This window comes from Camelus ferus, chromosome 10, assembly GCF_009834535.1.
Source record: "Camelus ferus isolate YT-003-E chromosome 10, BCGSAC_Cfer_1.0, whole genome shotgun sequence".
Classification (NCBI taxonomy): domain Eukaryota; kingdom Metazoa; phylum Chordata; class Mammalia; order Artiodactyla; family Camelidae; genus Camelus; species Camelus ferus.
In genome coordinates this window covers 58,733,773-58,755,007 of record NC_045705.1, presented here as the reverse complement: position 1 = coordinate 58,755,007, position 21,235 = coordinate 58,733,773, and the positions used below count along the sequence as shown (strand labels likewise).

Sequence of the window (21,235 nt, the reverse complement as noted above, 5' to 3'; positions counted from 1 at the left end):
ACTCTTTGCTGCGGTCTGAAAATCCTGAAGAAGGGCTAGGTAAATAAGGCACCAGTTTTGACAGGGATGAAGGGAACCTACCTATATAAGAGTGATGCCCGTGAAAATCTGGACACTGTTGGCTGCCTACTCATCTATTTCCCAACCCTTCTCTTGACTAACAGGATCCCAGATTATTTCCAGTAAACCAGTGACTTGGGGGGTGAATCTTGATTAATCTAAGCCAATTATGGTAATTCCACTACTCTCCCCTTGTCACTTTAGGCATAGCATGTATTATTATTATATTCAATTGAAGTATAGTTGATTTATAATATTTTGTTAGTTTCAGGTGAATCAGCAAAGTGATTCAGTTATATATATATATATTTTTTTTCCTTCAGATTATTTTCCATTATAGGTTATAACAAGATACTGAATATAGTTCCCTGTGTTATACAGTAAATCCTTGTTGCTTTATTTTATGTATAGCAGTTAATCCCATACTCTTAATTTATCCCTCCTCTTCACCCTTTCCCCTTTTTGTAACCATAAGTTTGTTTTCTATGTCTGTGAGTCCGTTTCTGTTTTGTATATAGATTCATTTGTATTATGTTTCAGATTCCACATCTAAGTGATATAATATCTGTCTTTCTCTGCCTGACTGATTTCACTTAGTATATTATCTAGGTCCATCTAAGTGACTGCAAATGGCAATATTTCATTCTTTCTTATGGCTGAGTAATATTCCATAGTATATGAATACCACACCTTAAACCAATCTTCTGTTGGGCACTTTGGCTGTTTCGATGTCTTGGTTATTGTAAACAGTGCTGCGATGAACACTGGTGCATGTATCTTTTCAAATAGTTTTTGTCTCTTCTAGATAAATGCCCAGGAGCGGAATTGCCGGATCATATGGTAGCTCTATTTTTAGTTTTTAAGGAACTTCCATACTGTTTTTCATAGTGGCTACACCAATTTACATCCTACTAATAGTATAGGAGGGTTCCCTTTTTTCCCAAACTCTCTTTATTCTTTGTTAACTTTTTGATGACAGCCATTCTGACCGGTGTGAAGTGATACCTCACTGTAGTTTTTTTTTTTTTTCCCCTCACTGTAGTTTTGATTTGCAATTTCTCTGATAATTAGCAATGTTGAGCATCTTTTCACATGCCTCTTGGCCATCTGTATGTCTTCTTTGGAGAAATGCTATTTAGGTCTTCTTGGGATGGCATGTTTTATATATTGTAATTCTGGCCAGTGAGGTATAACAGTAAATCAGCTGGGCTGCTCCTAAGGAAATGTTCCTCATTCTTAAAAAAAAAGTGTAACAGTATCCATGTTACATGAGGATGAGATCTGCTGCAGCTATCTTGCACTGTGACCCTGAGGGAACAAGCCTGAGGACAAAAGCCAGCCTGCCAGGGAGGACAATACCAAAAGATGAAGGGAAAAAAAAAAAAACCTGGCTCTTGATTTTATTTCTTTTTCCTTATTAAGGCTTTTATTCACTTTTTAAATTAAAAAAAAATTAAATACTTTTAGAATAATTTTATGTTTACATAAAAGTTACAAAGATAGTACAGAAAGTTCTCATATGCTCGTCTGCCAGTTTTAGTTCATACTTTCTTGGATTTCACCAGTTTTTAGTGTCCTGGATGCAATTCAGAACACCACAATGACTTAGCTATCAAGTTTTCTTAGGCTGCTCTATTGACTTTGTTTTCAAATCACTATATTAATCTAATCTGGAACCACCATAAACCTGGACATCTTTGTTAAGTGAAGTAGTACACTTTCCTAATTATTGAAGCCATTTTCAGTTGAGTGTTCTGTTATTAACAGTCAAAAACATCCTGATAACACTGAAATACTCAGGTAAGATGGTCCTCTCCAGGCCTACAGTCCAGTCCTCCTCACCTACATCATTCCTATGAAGATTCAGTCCCTTAACAGACATCTTATTCCGTGTATTTCTCCTAATCTCACTCCCAAACTCCATTCCAAGTATTTTGTACTAGTTACACCGAGGTATTCACTTTACCCAGACTATGTATGTAAAGCATTGAACACAGTACCTACTACATAGCAGGCACCTAGTAAATGATAGATCCTTTACTTTTGCCCCTCTTCCCTCACTTACGACTTTACACACACTATAGCTTTGGCCCTCAATGTTCATCTTTACATCTTTAGCTGGTAAAATATTCATCAGATTACATGTCACCTACTCCATGAAGATGTCCCTGTAGCACTCCTACCACTTGAATTAGCTGTTTCCCATGTTCCCATATAGTCTTCTGCTGCACAATTTATCAAGCTGTACTCAATCACATGTCCACATGTCTGTCTGCCTTATTAACTGTGAGCTCCTTTAGGGCAAAGACTGTAACTGATTCATTATCGAATCCTCAATGTTTTGCAACAAGGATCAATATATTGCTCTACCAATGTTTATTTATTTGTATTGAATTAAAAAGTGGGCACTGAATTAAAAAGCTGGGGATAACATGATGAATAAGGCCAAGTCACTACTCTCAGGGAGCTTAGACTGCAGAGGAGCATAGACAATCACAAGTAGTGTGTTAAAGGCCATGTGAAAAACACAATATGCCAATGAATCCTGGAGCACTATGCCCCTAGTCTAGCCACAGACCAGGCATTTAAACCTATGTTTAACTGAACTATATAGAACCACCTCTCTCCATTGGCCCCTGGACCTACCTTGGCTAGCAATGAATCCATCTCTGAAACTCAGCAAGGACAGAACTGGTGCTCCTGATCTGTGGATGACTTGTACTGGAGCCCTGGGATTCAAAATAAATGGGGAAATTTCACTTTTTTTCTTCAAAAGCAATGCTTGACTATGTTCAACATATAGAGCTAAACACAAAACACCACACAGGACAAATGTGGACAGAGTAAACATTCATATGGTTTCTTTCATGGCTAGGTCCTTAAATGGTAGATCAAGGTAATCCGTTCAAAACCACCTTGGAATGAATCTAAACATATCTCTAAATATGTGAGTGAGTGGAATGAACAAAGTCACCATCGATATCTCCAGATTTTAGGGGAGGCCTGACAAGGGTTTAAAATAACAAAGTTAACGTAAATCAGCTATACTTCAATAAAAAATGTAAAAAAATAAAATAACAATGTTAACAATATGTTAATCTTTTTACTTATAGGCAAAATCAAGACAGTTGTAAAACACTAAAACTGTTAGGGCTCTGCAAAACAAAAGAGAACGGTAAGAACCAATTTTATATACATATATGTAGGTGATTTTATAACGATGAAATTTCCAATCTCCATGGAGACAAAAACAAATATAAAAATAAAATAAATTATGGAAGAAAAGGTATAATCTGGTCACTCTTAAGCTGAAATTGCTCTAAGAATAAAGTCCAAACTCCTGGGGATGGTATGTAAGTCCTTTCTAATCAAATTCCTGTTTTCCTGTCTTGGATCACTTCTCAACATTGCTCCATTGGCAAGGAACACACTTGTCATATTAAACTACATAGAAATCCCTTAAAGTGTCATACTTTCATACTCCATTGCTCTCTATATGCTGTTCAACCAAAGGCAGGTTCTTCTGCTTTTCACTTGGTAACTTTCTACTGGACAAGATCTAACTAAAGCCTCATTTCTTTGGAGAAGCAGTCTTACCTTCTTCCTTCTCCTTCTTGGTGCTTCCTCAAATTCCTGTGTGTAACCCTGTTAGACCATTGATCACACTGTATCACAACAGTCTTTCATTGCCCATCTTTACTGTTAGACTCCAAGTGCCTCCAAGGCAGAATCTTTGTTTTCTATTTCCATTTTTTGGTGCCCAGCACAAAGCCTGGTGCCCACAGAAGCCATTCAATAAATATCAGTTGAACAAAAGAAGGAAACAGAAGGAGGAAGGGACAGAACCGTAGAAACTGTTAAATCCTGGGACAAAGAGGATGTGGATTCTCTTTGGATATCTTTAAGACCAGGATAAAGCCTATTTTAGAGGTTATGATCAAAGCCAAATAAAGAATCAGAACTGGCTTACTGGAACTAAAAATGATCAATCTTAGATCAACCCAGATCTAATACCATGGGGAAAATTACTAAGCTCCTTGAAATTAAAAGTTTTACCCAATTATTATAAGTAAAATGTTAGCTCATTATTTAAGCTCAATTTCCAAAGCAATCATAACAATCATGACAGCAGGAATCAAATTACCTTTTAATGTGATTCCAGGAATAACAGGAACAATCAAACAATTCACACTGGAAAACCTTTATAAATGGAAAAATATACCCTTGATTCAACAGTCACGTATATGCTAGGCTAAACCACTGTGAAAGCCAATAAAATTTCCACTCTATAGAAGACCTGCACCATGCAAACGAACGGTGACTCACCTTGGATTCCTTACATCCAGCTGATAAATGTTTCCATCCTGCGTCCCAGCCAACAGCAAGAAGCCAGAGAGAAAAGTACAGCAGTTGAAGGCATCTGAGCCAATAAAGAGGAACACCTGGGAACAAGCAGGAGCCAAAAATGCTATTTAAAGATTAATTTGTTTCCTGGAATAAACAAGCCCTAAGAAAATGAGAATTTTACTATTTTTAGACAGAATTTCCTTCTTCCCTCTTCAAGCACTCCCAGTCTAAACTAATCATTCACCAACAACTGAGGAGGAAGCACTCCCAGGATTTCAGGAACCTGAGGCTGACTGAGAACTTAAGCAGGTTATATAATACTGAAATCTGAGGTAGGAGCTTTCACACTATTTCCCCTTAACATATTGACTCATGGGATCCTCAACACCAGAATCCCCTGATTTCCCTTTGGAAGTAAAAGCCAGCATGGAAATTCAGAGTGCAAAGGCAATATGATCAAAAACAGTGATATTCCCAGAACAAACTTTGAAAATGGAAACATCACCAGCACAAGGCAATAATGGATGAAATGAAAATACAAAGCCTATGGCCAAACCAAATAATTACATCGTCTGGATGATGATGACAGCAGCTGGATAGAAATTTAGAAAATCCAATCTCAAGGAACTCAGAGTTTAATTAGGAGCACAGTCTCCTTGGCAAAAGCTCAGCAAATGAAGGAAGAAAATTTAACTAATTCTTCTATAAAAGACATTCTGGTCATTAATTGATCTAGAGCCCTGAATGCATGAGTCCTTTACTCAGAAATTCTTCACATTACCTTAGAGATAGAAGAGAACCTACAGAATCTCATCATTTTACAAACAGCACACTAAGGCCCAGAGGGAAAGTGACTTGATAAAGGTCACAAAGCAGTAGGGCATTTAATCTCATCACATAAGCCTATATGGTAAGTCCTACCATGCCCAGTTTAGTGATAAGGAAATTGAGGCTCAGAGAGGTTAAGTAACCTGTCTGATGTCACAGCCATTAGGAAGAGCTAGGATTTAAATGTTGCCCTTATTTCATATTCCATGCTCTTAATCACTATACTGCACAGCCCCTCTCACTCACACAGCTTCCTCAAAAGGTGATCACAGGGAGAAAGCAGAAATATTTTCAAAACAACTTTCTAAGAATCAGAGTGACCGAGGTTGCCCCAGAGTTCAAAGATCTTAGATGAACCACTTGCCGGCTGCCTGCTCTGTAGTCCGAAACACTGAAGTTTCTTATCTTCTCGGGCCAACAGCAACATTTTCAACTCTGTTCCAACCTCCCGTTCACCTGCATGACAGATGAGCTATGTCAACAATGGGCTAGGCTGATCAGCTGGCAGTACTCAGAAAGTACAGCTATTGATGGCTGTTTACTGAATTACTCTCAGTGATTGACCTACTAATTTTCTAAAAATGTATTATGTTCTATATCTTGACTGTGGTATTGCTTATATGACGATATATACTTGTCAAAACTCACAAAATTGTGCAATTAAAAAGGGTGACTTCTACTATATGTAAAATACACCTCAATAAACCCAACTTTAAAATATTAAGTCCTTGGTAATATGGAAAGATACTATACTTGGAGTAGGAGTACAATGTTGAACAAAATAGGTCTCTGCCCTCACAGCTCTTATGGTCTGGGGGAAATGAAATTTATTCATTCACTAAACAAATACTTGTTGAGGGACAAGGTCCTTACTCTCAAGGATTCTAGTAGAAACGGGAAACAGTGAAATAAGCTAATAAATAAGTAGGATATTTTCAGACAGTGATGAGGTCTATAAAGAAAATAAAACAGGAAAGTGTGATCAAAAGTGAGTACATGATGGAAAAATGAGTGGAGGAAAATAAGTTTAAATTTAAACTATTTATTTATTTATTTAAAGTATAATCAATTTATAATGTATTAGTTTCTGGTGTATAGCATGGTGATTCAGTTATACATATATACGTATATTCCTTTTCATATTCTTTTCCAGTATAGCTTATTATAAGATATTGAATATAGTTCCCTGTGCTATTCAGTCTGGCCTTGTTGTTTACCTATTTTATATATATACTTCAACTTTTAAAAAGGTTACATGGAGGCCACTTTTCAGTTGAGACCTGAAAGGTAAACAGAAGCTAGTCATGTGAAAAGTTTCAGGAGGTATATTCCAGACTAAGGGAAGAATAAAAGCAAAGGCCTGGAGGCTGGCAGGGTCTGCTGTAGAGTTAGAACACAGTGAACCTGGCAGAGGGTAGTATGACATGAGGCTAAAGAAGACTGTAGGAGTTAGAAAGTGTGTTTGTCATAAACCATGGTAAGGGGTTAGGATTTTAATATATATCTATCCCTTGGTGTCCACAGGGGACTTCTTCCAAGGCCCACTGCAGATACAAAAATCTGTGAATGCTCGAGTTCCCACAGTTGGCCCTCCATATCTGAGGGTTCCACATCAGCAGATTCAACCAACTGTGGACTGTGTTCCAGATGTGGAACCCATGGATATGGAGAGCCAAATGTATGTACAAAAGGAGGTCACTGGAGAAGAGTAGGGACACAGGAGATTCCTATGACTTGATTTATATTTTTTAAATGACCATGATGGTTCCTCTGAGGAGAATGGATTATAGAAGAGTGCAGGCAACAGAAAAATAGATTAGATCAGGATTCTGGTAGGAGGAAGGGAGAGCTGGAAGGAGAGGGTGAGGTGAAAAAGTGAGAAACATTTTGAAGGTAAAGAAGACAGACTTTGCAGATGTGAACGTGAGAAAAGGTTGGGGTGGATCTTGAATCAATCTGAGGCTTTAGGCTAAGCAAGGAGATGGTGGTGCCATTTACTGAGATGGGGAAAAAACAGACTTGGGGTGGGGGAAATCAAACACTCCATGCTAAACAAGGTAAGTTCAAGCTGTCTATCACATATCTAAATAGAGTCTGAAATGCAAGTGAGATCTCTATGCTTTAGATATACCTTTGGAAATCACCAGCTTAAATACAATGTTTAAAGTCATGGAAATAAGGAGATCACCTAGGGAAAAACTGTAGAGCTGAGGGCCCTCCAATATTTAAAGGTAGAACAAAGGAGACTTATAAAAGGAGACTAAAAACCAGCAGCCAATGTGATAGGAAGAAAAGCACTGCAGTGTGATATTACAGAAGCCAAGAAAGAAAAGTGTTCTGAAGAGAAGAGTTTACTATGATGAACCCTGTTGAAAACTCGGAAAGACAAGCACAGAGAAGTAACACTGGATTAGGCAACATGGACTCACTGGTAACCTTGACAACAGCAGCTGTTGTTAAGCAGCTGGAGCACAAACCATCCTAGGATGTGTTGAAGAGTAAGTAGGAAGTGAGGAAATAGAGAAAACAAGAATATTTTCAATTAAATTACTTTGAACCAACTAATTTTTAGAAACTCAACCTTATTTTAAGTAGTATCTGTGAAATGTTAGGTTTGAAGTGAAATGTGTGTATTAATATAGAACTATTAAAAATGTGTACTGCCTGAAATGATCTTGCTTAGCACTAACTGCACATGTATCACACTTTGGGAAATAGACTCTTCCTATTAATCCATTAATTCCCAAAGAGGTGCCAGGGAACATGTGGTAATCAACAACAATTTTAGTTCTTGGACTACAGTGCATTCTACATGGGAAGTTTAAGAGTCTGAGGAGAGTACCACAGTGTGTCAAAAGTGAGAGGCAAAATTAATCCAAAAACATATATCCACACAAACACCTGCACAGGGATATTTACAGCAGCTTTATTCATAGTTGTCCAAACTTGGAAACCTCCAAGATGTCCTTCAGTAGATGAATGAATAAATAAACTCAGGTACACCCAGACAATAGAAGATTGTTCAATGTTAAAAAGAAATGAGTTATCAAGGCATGAAAAGACATGGAGGAACCTTAAATGCATATTATTAAGTGAAAGAAGCCAATCCGAAAAGGCTACATAGTTCATGATTTCAACTGCAACATTCTAGAAAAGGCAAAACCATGAAAACAGTAAAAATATCAGTAGTTGCCAAGGGTTATAGGAGACGAAGGAACTAATTGGTGGAGCACAGAGGATTTTTCAGGCAGTGAAACTCCTGCATGGTGCTATAATGATAGATATGTGTCATTATACATTTGTCCAAACCCATAGAATGTACAACTCCAAGAATGAATCCTAATGTAAACAACGAACTTTGAGTGATAATGATGTGTCGAGATAGCTTTATCAACTATAATAAATATACCACTCTGCTGGGGATGTTGATGATAGGGTAGGGTGTATGGGTGTTGGGGTAGAGGGTATTTAAGAACTCTGTACTTTTTGCTCAGTTTTATGTGGACATAACTGCTTGAAAAATAAAGTTTATTTTTTAAAAAATGTGAGAAGCAAAGATGATGGTAGAAAAATAGTCCTGTGAAATGAGAAGCAAGTATGTTATAATCAGAGGAAAATAAGAAAAAAATGCAAGTTGCCTTATTAGGACCTTTATCTTTCTGACTCACTAGAGCTATCATTCTACTCACCTATTTCGCCCTACTACTCTTACTCCAACCTCTGGCCCAACCAAACATATCTTTACCCAATAGTCAATTTCACCTGCATACTGTTTTAATGTGAATTGTCCCTACCTCCACCCCTGCCCTAGTTCCTGTTCTCCCATCCTTCCCATTCTTGTCTGTTCAACTTGAATCCATCCTTCCAAGTTCAAGTCAACTTCTTTCGTGACACCTTTCTCATCTATACTAACCTGAAACACTCTCTTCCTCCAAAAAACTATTATATATTGCACTAAGTTATTTTCGCTAAATTTTATTGTTCTCTGTTTTACAGGCATTAGTTTCATCTGCTAAATTAGACTGTACTTACTCAAATGCAGTAACTATGAGATATACTTCCTTTGTAGGTTCCAAAGCAACAGAAACATAGATATGTAATAAATATTAATCTTATGGTGAAAATAGAAATACCAGCTATAAAACAGAAAGAACGAGGAAGAAAAGGAGAGACTCAGGCAAACACTGAAGGAGTCTAAGGGAACAAAATAAGTTCATATATTGTTGTCAACTTACTAGGCATCTGTTCAGGGGAGCCGAGGTTTATAGAGTTGTCTGCAGCACCCACAGCCACTCCATTGATGGAAGAACCACAGTCTGCAATGACTCCCAGGCAGGCTGAGCGCCCACAATCCCAAAGGCGCGCTGTTCCATCTCGAGAACCAGATACCACGTTCCTCCCCCGATCAACAATGGCTGTATCCAGGATACCTGGAAAGAGGGGAAAGAAAAAAAGACCCTAAGATGGAGTAGGCAGTAAAGGAACTACAAGGGCAGAGAAGAAGGACCTGCATAAATGACTATTCCTTCACAATCAAGTACTGGATATGTACTACATGTTAGGCACATTCAAGTGCCAGAAAAACAGAAATAAATAGAACAGGATACTTGCTTCCCAATGGTTCAAAAACTAAATATGAGAGACAAACATGGAAAAGAAGCTTTGTATTTAATTTTTAGTGGAGTATTCTAGAGCAGTGGTTTTCAAGTTTTCATTTTGGCTTTAAAATCTGTTTTTTAAACAAAAATTAAGTAGATATCTTAGAGAGTTCAGTTTGAAAATCACTGTCTTAAAAGATCCTGCTGCTTCCATTGAGAATTAACTGAAAGGGTAAGTCTACCCATTGTGAAAAAAAAAGGATGTACCTGTGGTTTGGCCAATATGGAATAGCCCCATTCCTCCCAGTCCTTCCCCTTACAACTTAAAAAAGCCTGGACATTAGACAACAAACCAGCATCAGAAAGCTGAAAGATGTAAAGAAGGCAGCCCACTTAGAGACCGCAGGACTTGAAGAACAACAGGGCAATGAGTTCCCTGGCTTTCCTTACTGCCTCCCATATATCCAGGATAGGACACTGCAACACTGCAGAAGCCTCCAACACAGAACTGATGAAAAAACAACATCTACTAAAAAAACAGGTATTTAAAAAAAAAAAAAACTGCCAAGAAAGTTTTGTTGCTCCTATGCAGAAGACTGAGAAAAGGGTGACTTAACAGAAAACCTTTTTTTTAAACTTAAGTATAGTTGATTTACAATGTTGTGTTAATTTTTGGCTCAGAAAAACTTCCTGACAATATCCATTTTACTCAAACAGCAACATAAAAAACTGCTACCTGCCCTCCCCCAAAGTTTCAGTGGGGCTGAATAGGAAGTGATCTTCTACCCCACCCCCTAGGGAAGCAGGAGGCAGCACTTCAATTCCCACCATCCAGTGATGCTGAACAGGCCAGAGGGGTACTGTCACTGGGGTCCAGTGGAGAGCTGAGCCTTTACCCTCAGCCAGCAGCAACAGAGGAAAAGAGGCAGAACATGTGGGAGCAGGAAATAGCACTCTGCTTTCCCCAACCCCTCCCCTGGTGTCAGTCAGCAGGGAACAGAGCTTACAAGCCCATTTGGAGGCAAGGAAGTGGTGCAAGTTGAGGTGATGCAAATTGGTGCCTCACTATCACCAGGAAGGAGTCAGCAGGGTCAAAGGAAAGCTCAGCTTCTACCTCATCTGCCTGCAAAAAGGTAACATAAGCCAGTGCTCCACTTTTGCCAGAGCAGTGTTAGAGGAGCCCAGCAGGAAGCTGAGCACACACATTTCCCATGTCCCTACACCATACCTCAACCAGAGACTGCTAAAAAAGATCAAATAAGATCCAAAATGTCCACAGATTTTATAACTTTTGAAGCCCCTTATTACCTGTTGTCTGACTATTTGTTATGGTCCCTGGCCTCAAGAGCACACAGCACAAAAAGGCAGAGCTAGTCATGGACATAAAGAGCTATATAATACGGGGGTATGTGTGTGATAACATAGGACTGTAGAGTAGAAAGGTAGTAGGACCCAATGGTGATACAGGAAGGGTTTGTTTTATTAAAACCCATTTAGTAATCCTATTATAGGTGCCCAATAAATACTTGCAGGCTGAGTAATAAGACTACCTGGCCAAACACAAGAGTACCTGACCAAAGGTTACTCAGTGAATTAGTGCTCTTTGGGTTGCTCCCCTTCCCTTCAACATGACATGACTTCAGATATATAAATCCTGACAGAAATGCTGCAACAATTCATCATAAGGTACAAGTGATGGATTACCCATGTAATTAACCATAAGCCTCAAAAATATGACTGGAAATTTCATTTTTGAAAGCCTTTTCCAGAAAAAGATGAGTTTATTAAAAATGCCCCAAGTTTTAAAAGTAGCCAATTTTAGGGCCTATTTGAGAAAATGTGATTAGAGACAACTCAGGTGGGACATAATTCATAGTGTAAGCTTCCAAATATTTCCAATTTAAAATAAAAACTAAATCCAATTTCTATAGCTGATTATTGTTGTTGGAAAAATAAAATGTAACCCTTGTAACTATATACCCACTGAACAAAGACCACTATAGATAAGGTTTTAAAAGTAGTCTTTTCCTCAGAAGCAGATCTAAGGAAGCAACATGTTTTGTTACTATTTTGTGTTTCTTATTTACAACATATTTCGTAATTGTAAAGTAATTTGAGTTTAGAAAACCCACCTTTCCACTCTATCTCCATAAAACATTCAGCATTCTCGCTAGAGAAGGATCTCAGATCTTTTAAGAATCTTAAAGAATCAACAATAGGAACATTAGGAAGGGCCTTCAGCTCTTACTAAGCAATTAATGATCTGTTTATGTCTTTATTGGAAAGTTGCAACTTCTATTTTAAAATGTTGTTCAGTTCCATCTAAGTGATGCAAGCTTTAAAAAAAAAAAAAAGAAGTTCTGAAAAATATGTACCCAAGGCAGGTTGCTACAGTTGTGGCTAGGTAGTTCTGGAAGGTATTAACTGTGTACAAATTTCAAGTAATACTTGGTAAAGAGCTGCCACCTAGAAAGTTTTCCTTTTTTATGAAAGTAGAGTGGAAAATTATCACCCTGTTTCTAATAAAATGTCAATCACAACACAGTGGCATCTAGTGTGGGTCTCTTGACTCTTAGATGACAAGAATAAAAGAAAGAGGGGCCTTACAGGTGTGGGAACTTTCGAGGAATTACTTTAAGAAGAGGCTGTGAAAGTAGCAGAAATGCACTTGTAAGAGCAGCAGCCATATATAACTAAGACCTATCAGACGGCAAAGACTTTGATAACAAACCAAACAGACATGAAGTCCTCAACATATAAATCAAGACAAAAAAAATCTGCCCTCAAGAAAAAAGATTCAGCTGAATCACATATAAACATCCTAGCCAAAGTCTGGGAAATAAAAATAATGTTAGATGAAACTACAACTGAAATAAGTATTAGTAAGAAACAGCACATTTCATATTTCTAGGCATGTTTTTAAGAAGTTTACTCAGATCTCAGAGAATAACGAGCCTTGAAGTGTCTACTATTACTTGGAGGTAACATATCCTATTTCAAAACAAGTATATAACAGTTTGAAAAGAATGACCCAAGTGCCAAAAATGTAACTTGGTTTCTTAAAATTATTCTAAAATGTAAGCATCTTTCCTACTGTGATGAGCAAAGAAACTCACCAATCAACTGAAATGATGTTTAATTTGGACACAATGTTTTCATAGATTATGAAAGATCTGGTGCTTATTACAAAGAATTAAGATTATGAATATATATCCCCAAATTCCCCAATATTAATTAAATGGCCTGGGCAACTAAAAAGCTTCAAACTGATTAAAGCACACTTTAGAGCTACTTAGTACACTTCTATATTACAAATAGAAAACTACTTTTAGTTTATCTTTTCATAGAAAGATTTAGAAACACACAAATCTTATTACTTCTGCTTGTTAATTAAGTAAAGAACACACTAATCCTTTAATTAAATATAAAATATGTATCTAATACGTCAGAAAAGACCAATTACATATTAACTAGGATCAAAATGTCTATTAGAAGTAACAATTTCTGCTTTTCAAGTTTGACAAATATGCTAAAACATCACAAGGTTCACCTTTTCTGGCAGGGTTTAAGGTTTAGTGTTATATTTTATATGAACAATAACATTTATTGTGCACTTGTATGCTGGGGTTATGCCAAATCTCTCATATGCACCATTTCATTTAATACTATCCCCATTTTACAAATGAGAAAATTGAGGTTCAGAAAAGTTAAGCAATTTTCCAAGGTTGTACAGGTTGTAAATGGAAAAATTAAGATTTAAGCCAAGATCTGTATGACTTCAAATCCTATGTTTAACCACTCTACTATACTGCTTCCCTTACTATCATGTTTCCATACACTAGAAGCAGTAAGCAAGCCAGGGACTTAGTTAAGCTAACAAAAGGTTATCCTTTACAATAGTCCTTTATATAGAGCTAGCTATTCTATTAGTGTCCCTGTGGTTCCTTGCAGTAAACATCAGGTTATGTTCAGTCCAGTCTTCCTTTTATATCTTGTTTGCCAAGACTTACCTAGGCAATGAAAGTCCATGTTCACTTTCAACACTATCTTCTGCTTCTCTTATTTAGTCACCACTTGTGAAACCACTAAAGATCACAAATGCAGGTAATACTTCTTTATTGTTTTTTATGTGGTTCATGACTTCTGCTAATAAAGAGCTTCAAATACTCAGAACTAAAGAGATTGTAAAAAAGGAGCCAAACAAACCTGGAAGTCATTTGAGTGGAGACAGTGTCCCATCTGCCGCTAAATTACTGGAGATTAATCTCGATTTTTGCTCTGTACTGTGGAAGAATGGGCAACCCCAAACCCGAGGCTCCTTTACAGAACTGGAGAGGCACATTCAAGATCTGACAGACATCAGTCTGGATCTGACTTCATGTAATTTCTCCTAAAGCTTATTATCATTTCTGTTCAATCTAATTAAAAAAAAACAAAACTCTCAAGGAAAAAAGAGTCAGGATTGTTATACTCTGAAGACGCCCCCACCCCACCCCAGGACTTCCTCACAGGGCCAAAAGAATGGAACAGCTATGTGAATAAAAGCTTAAATCAGATTAACAAACATTCTATAAGTCACTCTAAGTTAAATGACATGCATGGGTTCTCAAGAACTGAAGAACATTGGGAGACTTGGGAGGGTACACTCAATACTGCAGTAATCCAAAGGTTTTCTGAAGTTGAGTGAGCACTGATGCTGAATATGCATTTTGTTGAGTTCAACATGCACAGCCATGTCTTGTTCCACTGGAAAGCTTCTCTGTGCCTCACACATTCAAGGTGGCCAGATCTGAGGTAAATCCTTCAGTATTCTTCTAGATGCCTTTGGCTCCTGGACTCCCCAAATGTGAGGCCACTTTGACTCCTCAGACCTGTCAGTTCTTCAGGCTGAATGTGAGGAAGGCTCTAAATATCCCTTCTATTCCCTCTCAATGCACCCATGTACCTAAGTCTTAGATGTAAACCTGTTTATTTGCTAAGGTTAGCATGTGTGTTTGCTAGATGATCTGTATGTAATCTGACAAACCATTATAAAGAATTATTAAGGGAGGAGGGTATAGCTCAGGTGGTAGAGCACATGTTCGGCATACATGAGGTCCTGGGTTCAATCCCCAGTACCTCCTCTAAAAATAAACAAGCCTAGTTACCTCCTCCAACCCTGCCAAAATAAAATAATTAAATAATACAATAATAAATAGAATATTTTTTTAAAAAGTATTAAAACTTAAAAATCAATCTCTACAAGCAAGTTATTTATAATGCAGTCCAGTACACAAGGCAAAAACACTGGATTAAATATCATAAGTATAGGGCAATACATAATTAATTCCCAAATGAGTGGTACAGATGATGCGTATTACGGTCTCAAAGGAGGGATCAAGGTAAGAAATTATTTGGGGATGTTATTACATTTTCAAAAATATCCAAACTTGTAAAAGTAAGAATGACATATTTATCACATTTTTTAAAATAAAAAATTAAAGATAAAACATTTCTAAATTAATTTTCCCCAACAAACCAGCCAATCAGTTAGTTACAGAGGGAAGATGTTCTCACTCTGTATCTACAATCTGATATCAACTGGTTATATGGTTAATCCATTTAAAAAATATGAACTGTGATTTTAAATCCACAGGAATCAACAGCAGTATCTCTTGCAGTAATGGAGACAAAAGCAAAAATAAACAAATGGGATCTAATTAAATTTAAAAGCTTTTGCACAGATACCATCAACAAAGAGACAACCTACAGAATGAGAAATTTGCAAATGATATGACCAACAAGGGACTAATTTCCAAAATATACAAATAGCTCATACAGCTTAATATCAAAAAAACAAGGAACCAATCAAAAAATGGGCAGAAGACCTAAATAGACATCTCTCCAAAGAAGACACAGATGTCCAATAAGCACATGAAAAGATGCTCTACATTACTAATTGCTAGAGAAATGCAAATCAAAACTACAATGAGATATCACCACATGTCAGTCAGAATGGCCATCATTAAAGTCTTCAAATGATAAATGCTGGAGAGGGTGTGGAGAAAAAGGAACTCACTCTTCGTAGGAATGTAAATTGGTGCAGCCCTAAAAAACTAAAAATAGACTTACCATATGATCTAGCAGTTCCATTCCTGGGCATATATCTGGAGAAAAATACAATTCAAAAAGGCACATGCACCCCAATGTTCACAGCAGCACTATTTACAATAGCAAAGACATGGAAACAACCCAAATGTCCATCGCCAGAGGACTAGATAAAGAAGATGTGTTGTGTGTACACACACACACACACACACACAGGAATACTACTCAACCATAAAAAATAGCTAAAGAAAAGAAAAGAAAAGAAAAACAATAGCCATTTGCAGCAACACGGATGGACCTGGAGATTGTCATTCTAAGTGAAGTAAGCCAGGAAGAGAAAAATGCCACATGATATCGCTTATATGTGGAATCTTAAAAAAAGGGACACAAACAAACTTATCTACAAAACAGAAACAGACTCACCAACATAGAGAATAAATTTAGGATTACCAGGGGTTAAAGAGGGTAGGAATGGATAAATTGGGAATTCAAAAATTGCACCTCTTGGGGAATGATGGAAATGTTAGCTATCTTGATTGTGGTGGTGGTTTCATTGGTGTATACATCTATCAAAATTCATCAAAGTGTAACATCTGAAATATGTGTAGTTTACTGTACAGGGACCAAAACACAATAAAGGTGTTTAAAAAAAACAAAGTCAGTACCAAGCTCTATCTGATGTCTGGTGATGCAGCCATTTGCCACCCAGCTTTTACTATCACCTCAGCCAAAGGACTAACGAGAAAAAGTGGGCACACCTACCTCTCTCTTTTTTCCCAGCACACAAGTAAATGATCTCCTATGGAGGCTTTTTTTCCCCTTTTCAATTGTGAAAGACTACTATTTATGTAAGGCAGTTAGTTCTAGATAGCATTAATAAGACTGAGTAGGAAAGGAATCGCTAATCCTTGGAGAAATAGCAGTTCATTGGCCAGGTGGATAAATTATTTATGTTTTTGTGGATAACTAGCTTCTGTTTCTGTCTTTTTGGTGATTCATTTCTGGGGATTATCAGAGAAACCTTTGGGAAAAATCACTCTTCATACCTCCTTTGTGACCTTTGAAGGTCACCACGCAGCTAGCATCTTCAGCTGACCAGATCTTCAGCTGGGCATCCATTCCCCCACTCAGAACTACAAGGCCTGATGGGAAAAACCTGCAACAATTCACATCAAACACATGTCCTTCCAATACTCTCTGGAAAAACAAAAGAAAATTCCATGCTAGTTCTCTTGTCCATCCCTTGATGTTCTCTTACCTCCCATACCCTTGGTCCCTTAAATGAAAAATCTACATGCTGGGTTTTAAAACAAAAGAGATCCAGAGACTCTCTTTTAGTTCATCTATCTACCAGTAGTGTACTAAGAGCTACTGACTGGCTCCCTTTCCTGGGCTTTGGCTACAGATGTTATGGCTCTCACAGTCATCATGGCTCTCACAGTCATCACTAAGTCTAGCTCTACATATAAGGAGTTGAGGAGGCTTGAGGATTTTTACTCACCTCTCCTTAAAATCCTCTACAGAGGTTGGGGGACTCAGCCATACAGTTAGTGTAACAGCCGAGATACTCTGCCTTAGAAATGGATCACTGAAGGCAGTTCATACCAAGGGAACACCCACTCAGACATTCACTGGCCTGGCTCCTCCACCAGTTCCAGCCCCAATTTGTTCTGGCAAATCACCAAACTTGAGCATGGTTCTCAGATTAACAAATGGAAGAACAAAGATCTATTGAAGTGCAGTGTTCCTACATTTTCAGAGTGGGCCACTGTTTTTTTCATGACGTAGTCTAAGGTTTCTCAGTCCACCCTTCATGTGTAAGGCCCTAAAAGTGTATCCAAAGTCTTTACTCTGAGCTCTCCGTTGGAAGCCTGCCAGATTTTCATGCTCCCATCGGTACTAGAAGACACACCAAGGCCTCCTCCACTGGAAATGTCCAAGCATGTTATCTGTTCAAAAGACAAAACAACCAGTGTTATAAACAATGAAATGCTCTTCTTCCCTTGAAATATGTTATAAACCTCTCCCATTTCATGCTCCTCTGAGACTTCTTCAGGTTTATGCTTCTCAACACAAAGGACATGTGTTTCATGTAAAGGCTGAGTTATCATCACCAATCTCCCAACGAGGCTAGAGCCAAAACCCTTTATTTCTTGAAACAAAAAGATATTCTTGCAGTTACCTATAATCTCTTGCTTCAGCTAAAAAGTTCCCTATTCCCATATCATTTCCATAGTTTCCATCTTTTGTTATTTTATTTTAAAATTAAAATAATTCTCCTAATTCTTAGGAATTCACTTACATAAAAGAAAGACTTCCAAGATGCACCAGAAGGATTCAATGAAAAGCAAAGGTGCTTCCAATTTACTACTTCACATTCCCTCTATAAAACCTTAAGAGTGTGTGTGTGTGTGTGTGTGTATTTTAGAGTAAGTAATAGAGAATTCTAAGATTCACTTACACAATTTGAATATTAGGAATCACTTCATGAATAAGCTATTATCAGAATGCCAAGTCTCTTTCATATACATGCATATGTAATACCCCCTTTTGATTAAAAAAACACCCAGTTGCAAATATTCCAGAAATGTAGGACTGAGATATATAAATCCTAGTCATATTCTCAACAACCATGATTCTCATTTGACCTAAATTATTAAGGAAAAAGTAGGAATTTTGGCCTTAATTATATAACCTTCCACTTTACATTTCTATGCCAATTAAGCCATAATGAATAGGTTTGGAAAGAACTAAAGGGATATATAGGTCAACTGTAACACTTTCTAAGACTTTTTCTTCTTTATTTTGGTTCCTCAATAAAAAGACTATTAACTTAATTGTAGTTCCTTTAATTTTAAGGATTATCATGTTTTATCATTTTCAAATACTGAATCATTTAATCCTCATAGTAATCCCATTCTGCTCCTAGCTTCTCACTGGTAGGTACCGCATTCACATTCTAGTGTAGTAGACATCTCTCAGACCTATCTTTCTTCTTCAAGACCACTGCTACTGCCCTAATCCTGGTCCTTGAGTCTGACAACGGGTACTGTCAATTTCAACTCTATTCTGGTCCCACATCCCTAGAATGTAGGCTCTACAACACAGTTCAATCCATAGCCCCAGTACCAGAATAGTATCTGTAATATACTAGGTGATTAATAAGTGGGTGAATCACCTAATAATGGCTCAAATAAGAGACAGGGAGAATGAGAGATAGAATAAAGGAACTTATAGAAAATGACCTACTCTTCAAAAGATAAATGGTTTGTTTTCCCAAATCCCGCAAGGAGTTCATCACTTCCTCCCTTAGTGGTCTTCAGTTCTGTTTATATATTGTAGTGGTTGTCAACCAGAAGCAATTTGTTCCTAGGGGGACATTTGGCAATGTTTGTAAACATTTTTAGTTGTCACAAATGGGGGTGGCGTCCATTGACAACTCGTAGGTAGAGGCCAGGGATGCTGCTAAACATCCTACAGTGCACAGAACAGCCTCCTACAGAAAAAGAATTATCCATCTTAAAAGATCAATAGTGTCAAAGCTGAGAAACTCTGATATACTGTTTCGTATCCTCTCAGTTAATAAACTCTTCCTGGAGGGGACAGGGATATTGTGTTATTTATCTGTGTTACATATCTTTGGGGCCCTAGTTCCTAGACCTAAAAAGTAATTAAGTCTGAACTATTCATTTTTTCCAAAGTGACAGAACACTGAAAAGTAGTTTACAGATCATACTAGCTGTCTCTTTCCTCCAAATTTTTATTTAAAGAAAAAGAGAAAAGAGAACTAATATTTATTGAATAGCTATAGCTATTATGTGCCAAACAAGTAACAGACACTACTCTCATACAATCCACTCAAAAATCTTTAAGTATTTGTTGTATTTTTCAAATGAGAAATCTGAGGCTTCAGAGGTGGTTAAGTAATTTCCCCAAGGTGACATAGCACAGCCAGGATACAAATCCAGGACAGAGTCTAAAGATAAAGATCTATTCCTTAGTCACACCAAACAAACAAGACAGATCTATGGGTCAATCCTAAATATTGGATAAAGATGACAATTCAAGTCTATGAGATAAAGGATGAATTACTTTGTAGTGCTATGGGTATGACACGCTAATCATTTCAAAAAGAATTAAGTTAGACACCTCTTCAAGCCAAATAACAAAAATAAAGCTTGAAATGTAAAAAGTAAAACATAAAAATTCAAAGAAACTACTTTATTTATAATTTTATTTGACACTTATATTGTGCTTGCCATGTTCCACGCCCAATTCTAATTGCTTCAATCCTCATAACGACCGTATGAGATAAATATTATTTTTACTCTTATTTTACGGACAAGGAACTTTTAGTACAGGAAGGTTAAGTATCTGCCCAAATGTCACACAGTAAGTGGCAGAACCAAAATTAGAATCCATGACGTCAAATTCAGTGAGCATGTCTCTAGAGTCCCTGCTCTTCTACATTATGCTGAGTAACTAAAAGTAAATATACATAAAATTATGGTCTGCCCCAAGCAGGATCCCAAAGGCAGTCACCATAAGCTGACAGGTATAAATTGGTAAGTCTTATTATCTAGAAATATTAAATATCTTGCATGTCAAAGACACCATAAACAAAAAACCATAAACAATAAGCTAGAAAAAAACTACCTGTAAAATACACGTCAAAGGATCAATACCTTTTATATAAGAAGCGCTCTTACCAACAAAGAAAAAAATTCACACTTAGAAAAATGGGCAAATGACATAAAGAGTGGCCAATAAACATATGAAAAAGTGGTCAATTCATAATTAAGGGAATGCAAATTAAAATAACAATGAAACATACAGAATGTTGGGACTGTTATTTGTGCTCTCTGTGGGGTAGTTGGATAAAATTGGGCAGCTAAAATTTTCACTCCTGTGTGCCTCCTAAATTTAAAAAAAAAAAGTTTGACTCCTTTACACCATACACAAAAATAAACTCAAAATGGATCAAACACTTAAACGAAAGACAAGATACAATAAACCTCCTAGAAGAAAATATAGGCAAAATATTGTCTCACATACGTCTCAAAAATGTTCTCCTAGGGCAGTCTACCCAAGCAATAGAAATAAAAGCAAGAATAAACAAATGGGACCTAATTAAACTTACAAGCTTCTGCACAGCAAAGGAAACCATAAGTAAAACAAACGACAACCTATGGAATGGGAGAAAATTTTTGCAAACGATGAAATCGACAAAGGCTTTATCTCCAGAATATATAAGCAGCTCATATGACTTAATAAGAAAAAAATAAACAACCCAATCCAAAAATGAGCAGAGGACC

At 37.1% G+C, this 21,235-nt stretch overlaps 1 protein-coding gene across 4 annotated transcripts in view; it reads right to left on the bottom strand.

Moving 5' to 3' along the window:
- The window catches only part of PAAF1 (proteasomal ATPase associated factor 1), a 39,994-nt gene that overhangs the window by 6,450 nt on the left and 12,309 nt on the right, over positions 1-21,235 (bottom strand). For all 4 annotated transcript variants that reach the window (XR_004323352.1, XM_006181594.3, XM_032489336.1 and 1 more), the window contains exons 5-10: positions 17,771-17,869; positions 16,967-17,117; positions 9,471-9,665; positions 5,600-5,691; positions 4,387-4,502; positions 2,707-2,789 (exon numbers count right to left, since the gene is read on the bottom strand). Coding sequence is in view for 3 of the 4 variants with exons in the window: in XM_006181594.3 (XP_006181656.3) it covers positions 2,707-2,789; positions 4,387-4,502; positions 5,600-5,691; positions 9,471-9,665; positions 16,967-17,117; positions 17,771-17,869 (736 nt within the window). In the remaining variant the exon portion in view is untranslated. The remainder of the gene's footprint in view (positions 1-2,706; positions 2,790-4,386; positions 4,503-5,599; positions 5,692-9,470; positions 9,666-16,966; positions 17,118-17,770; positions 17,870-21,235) is intronic.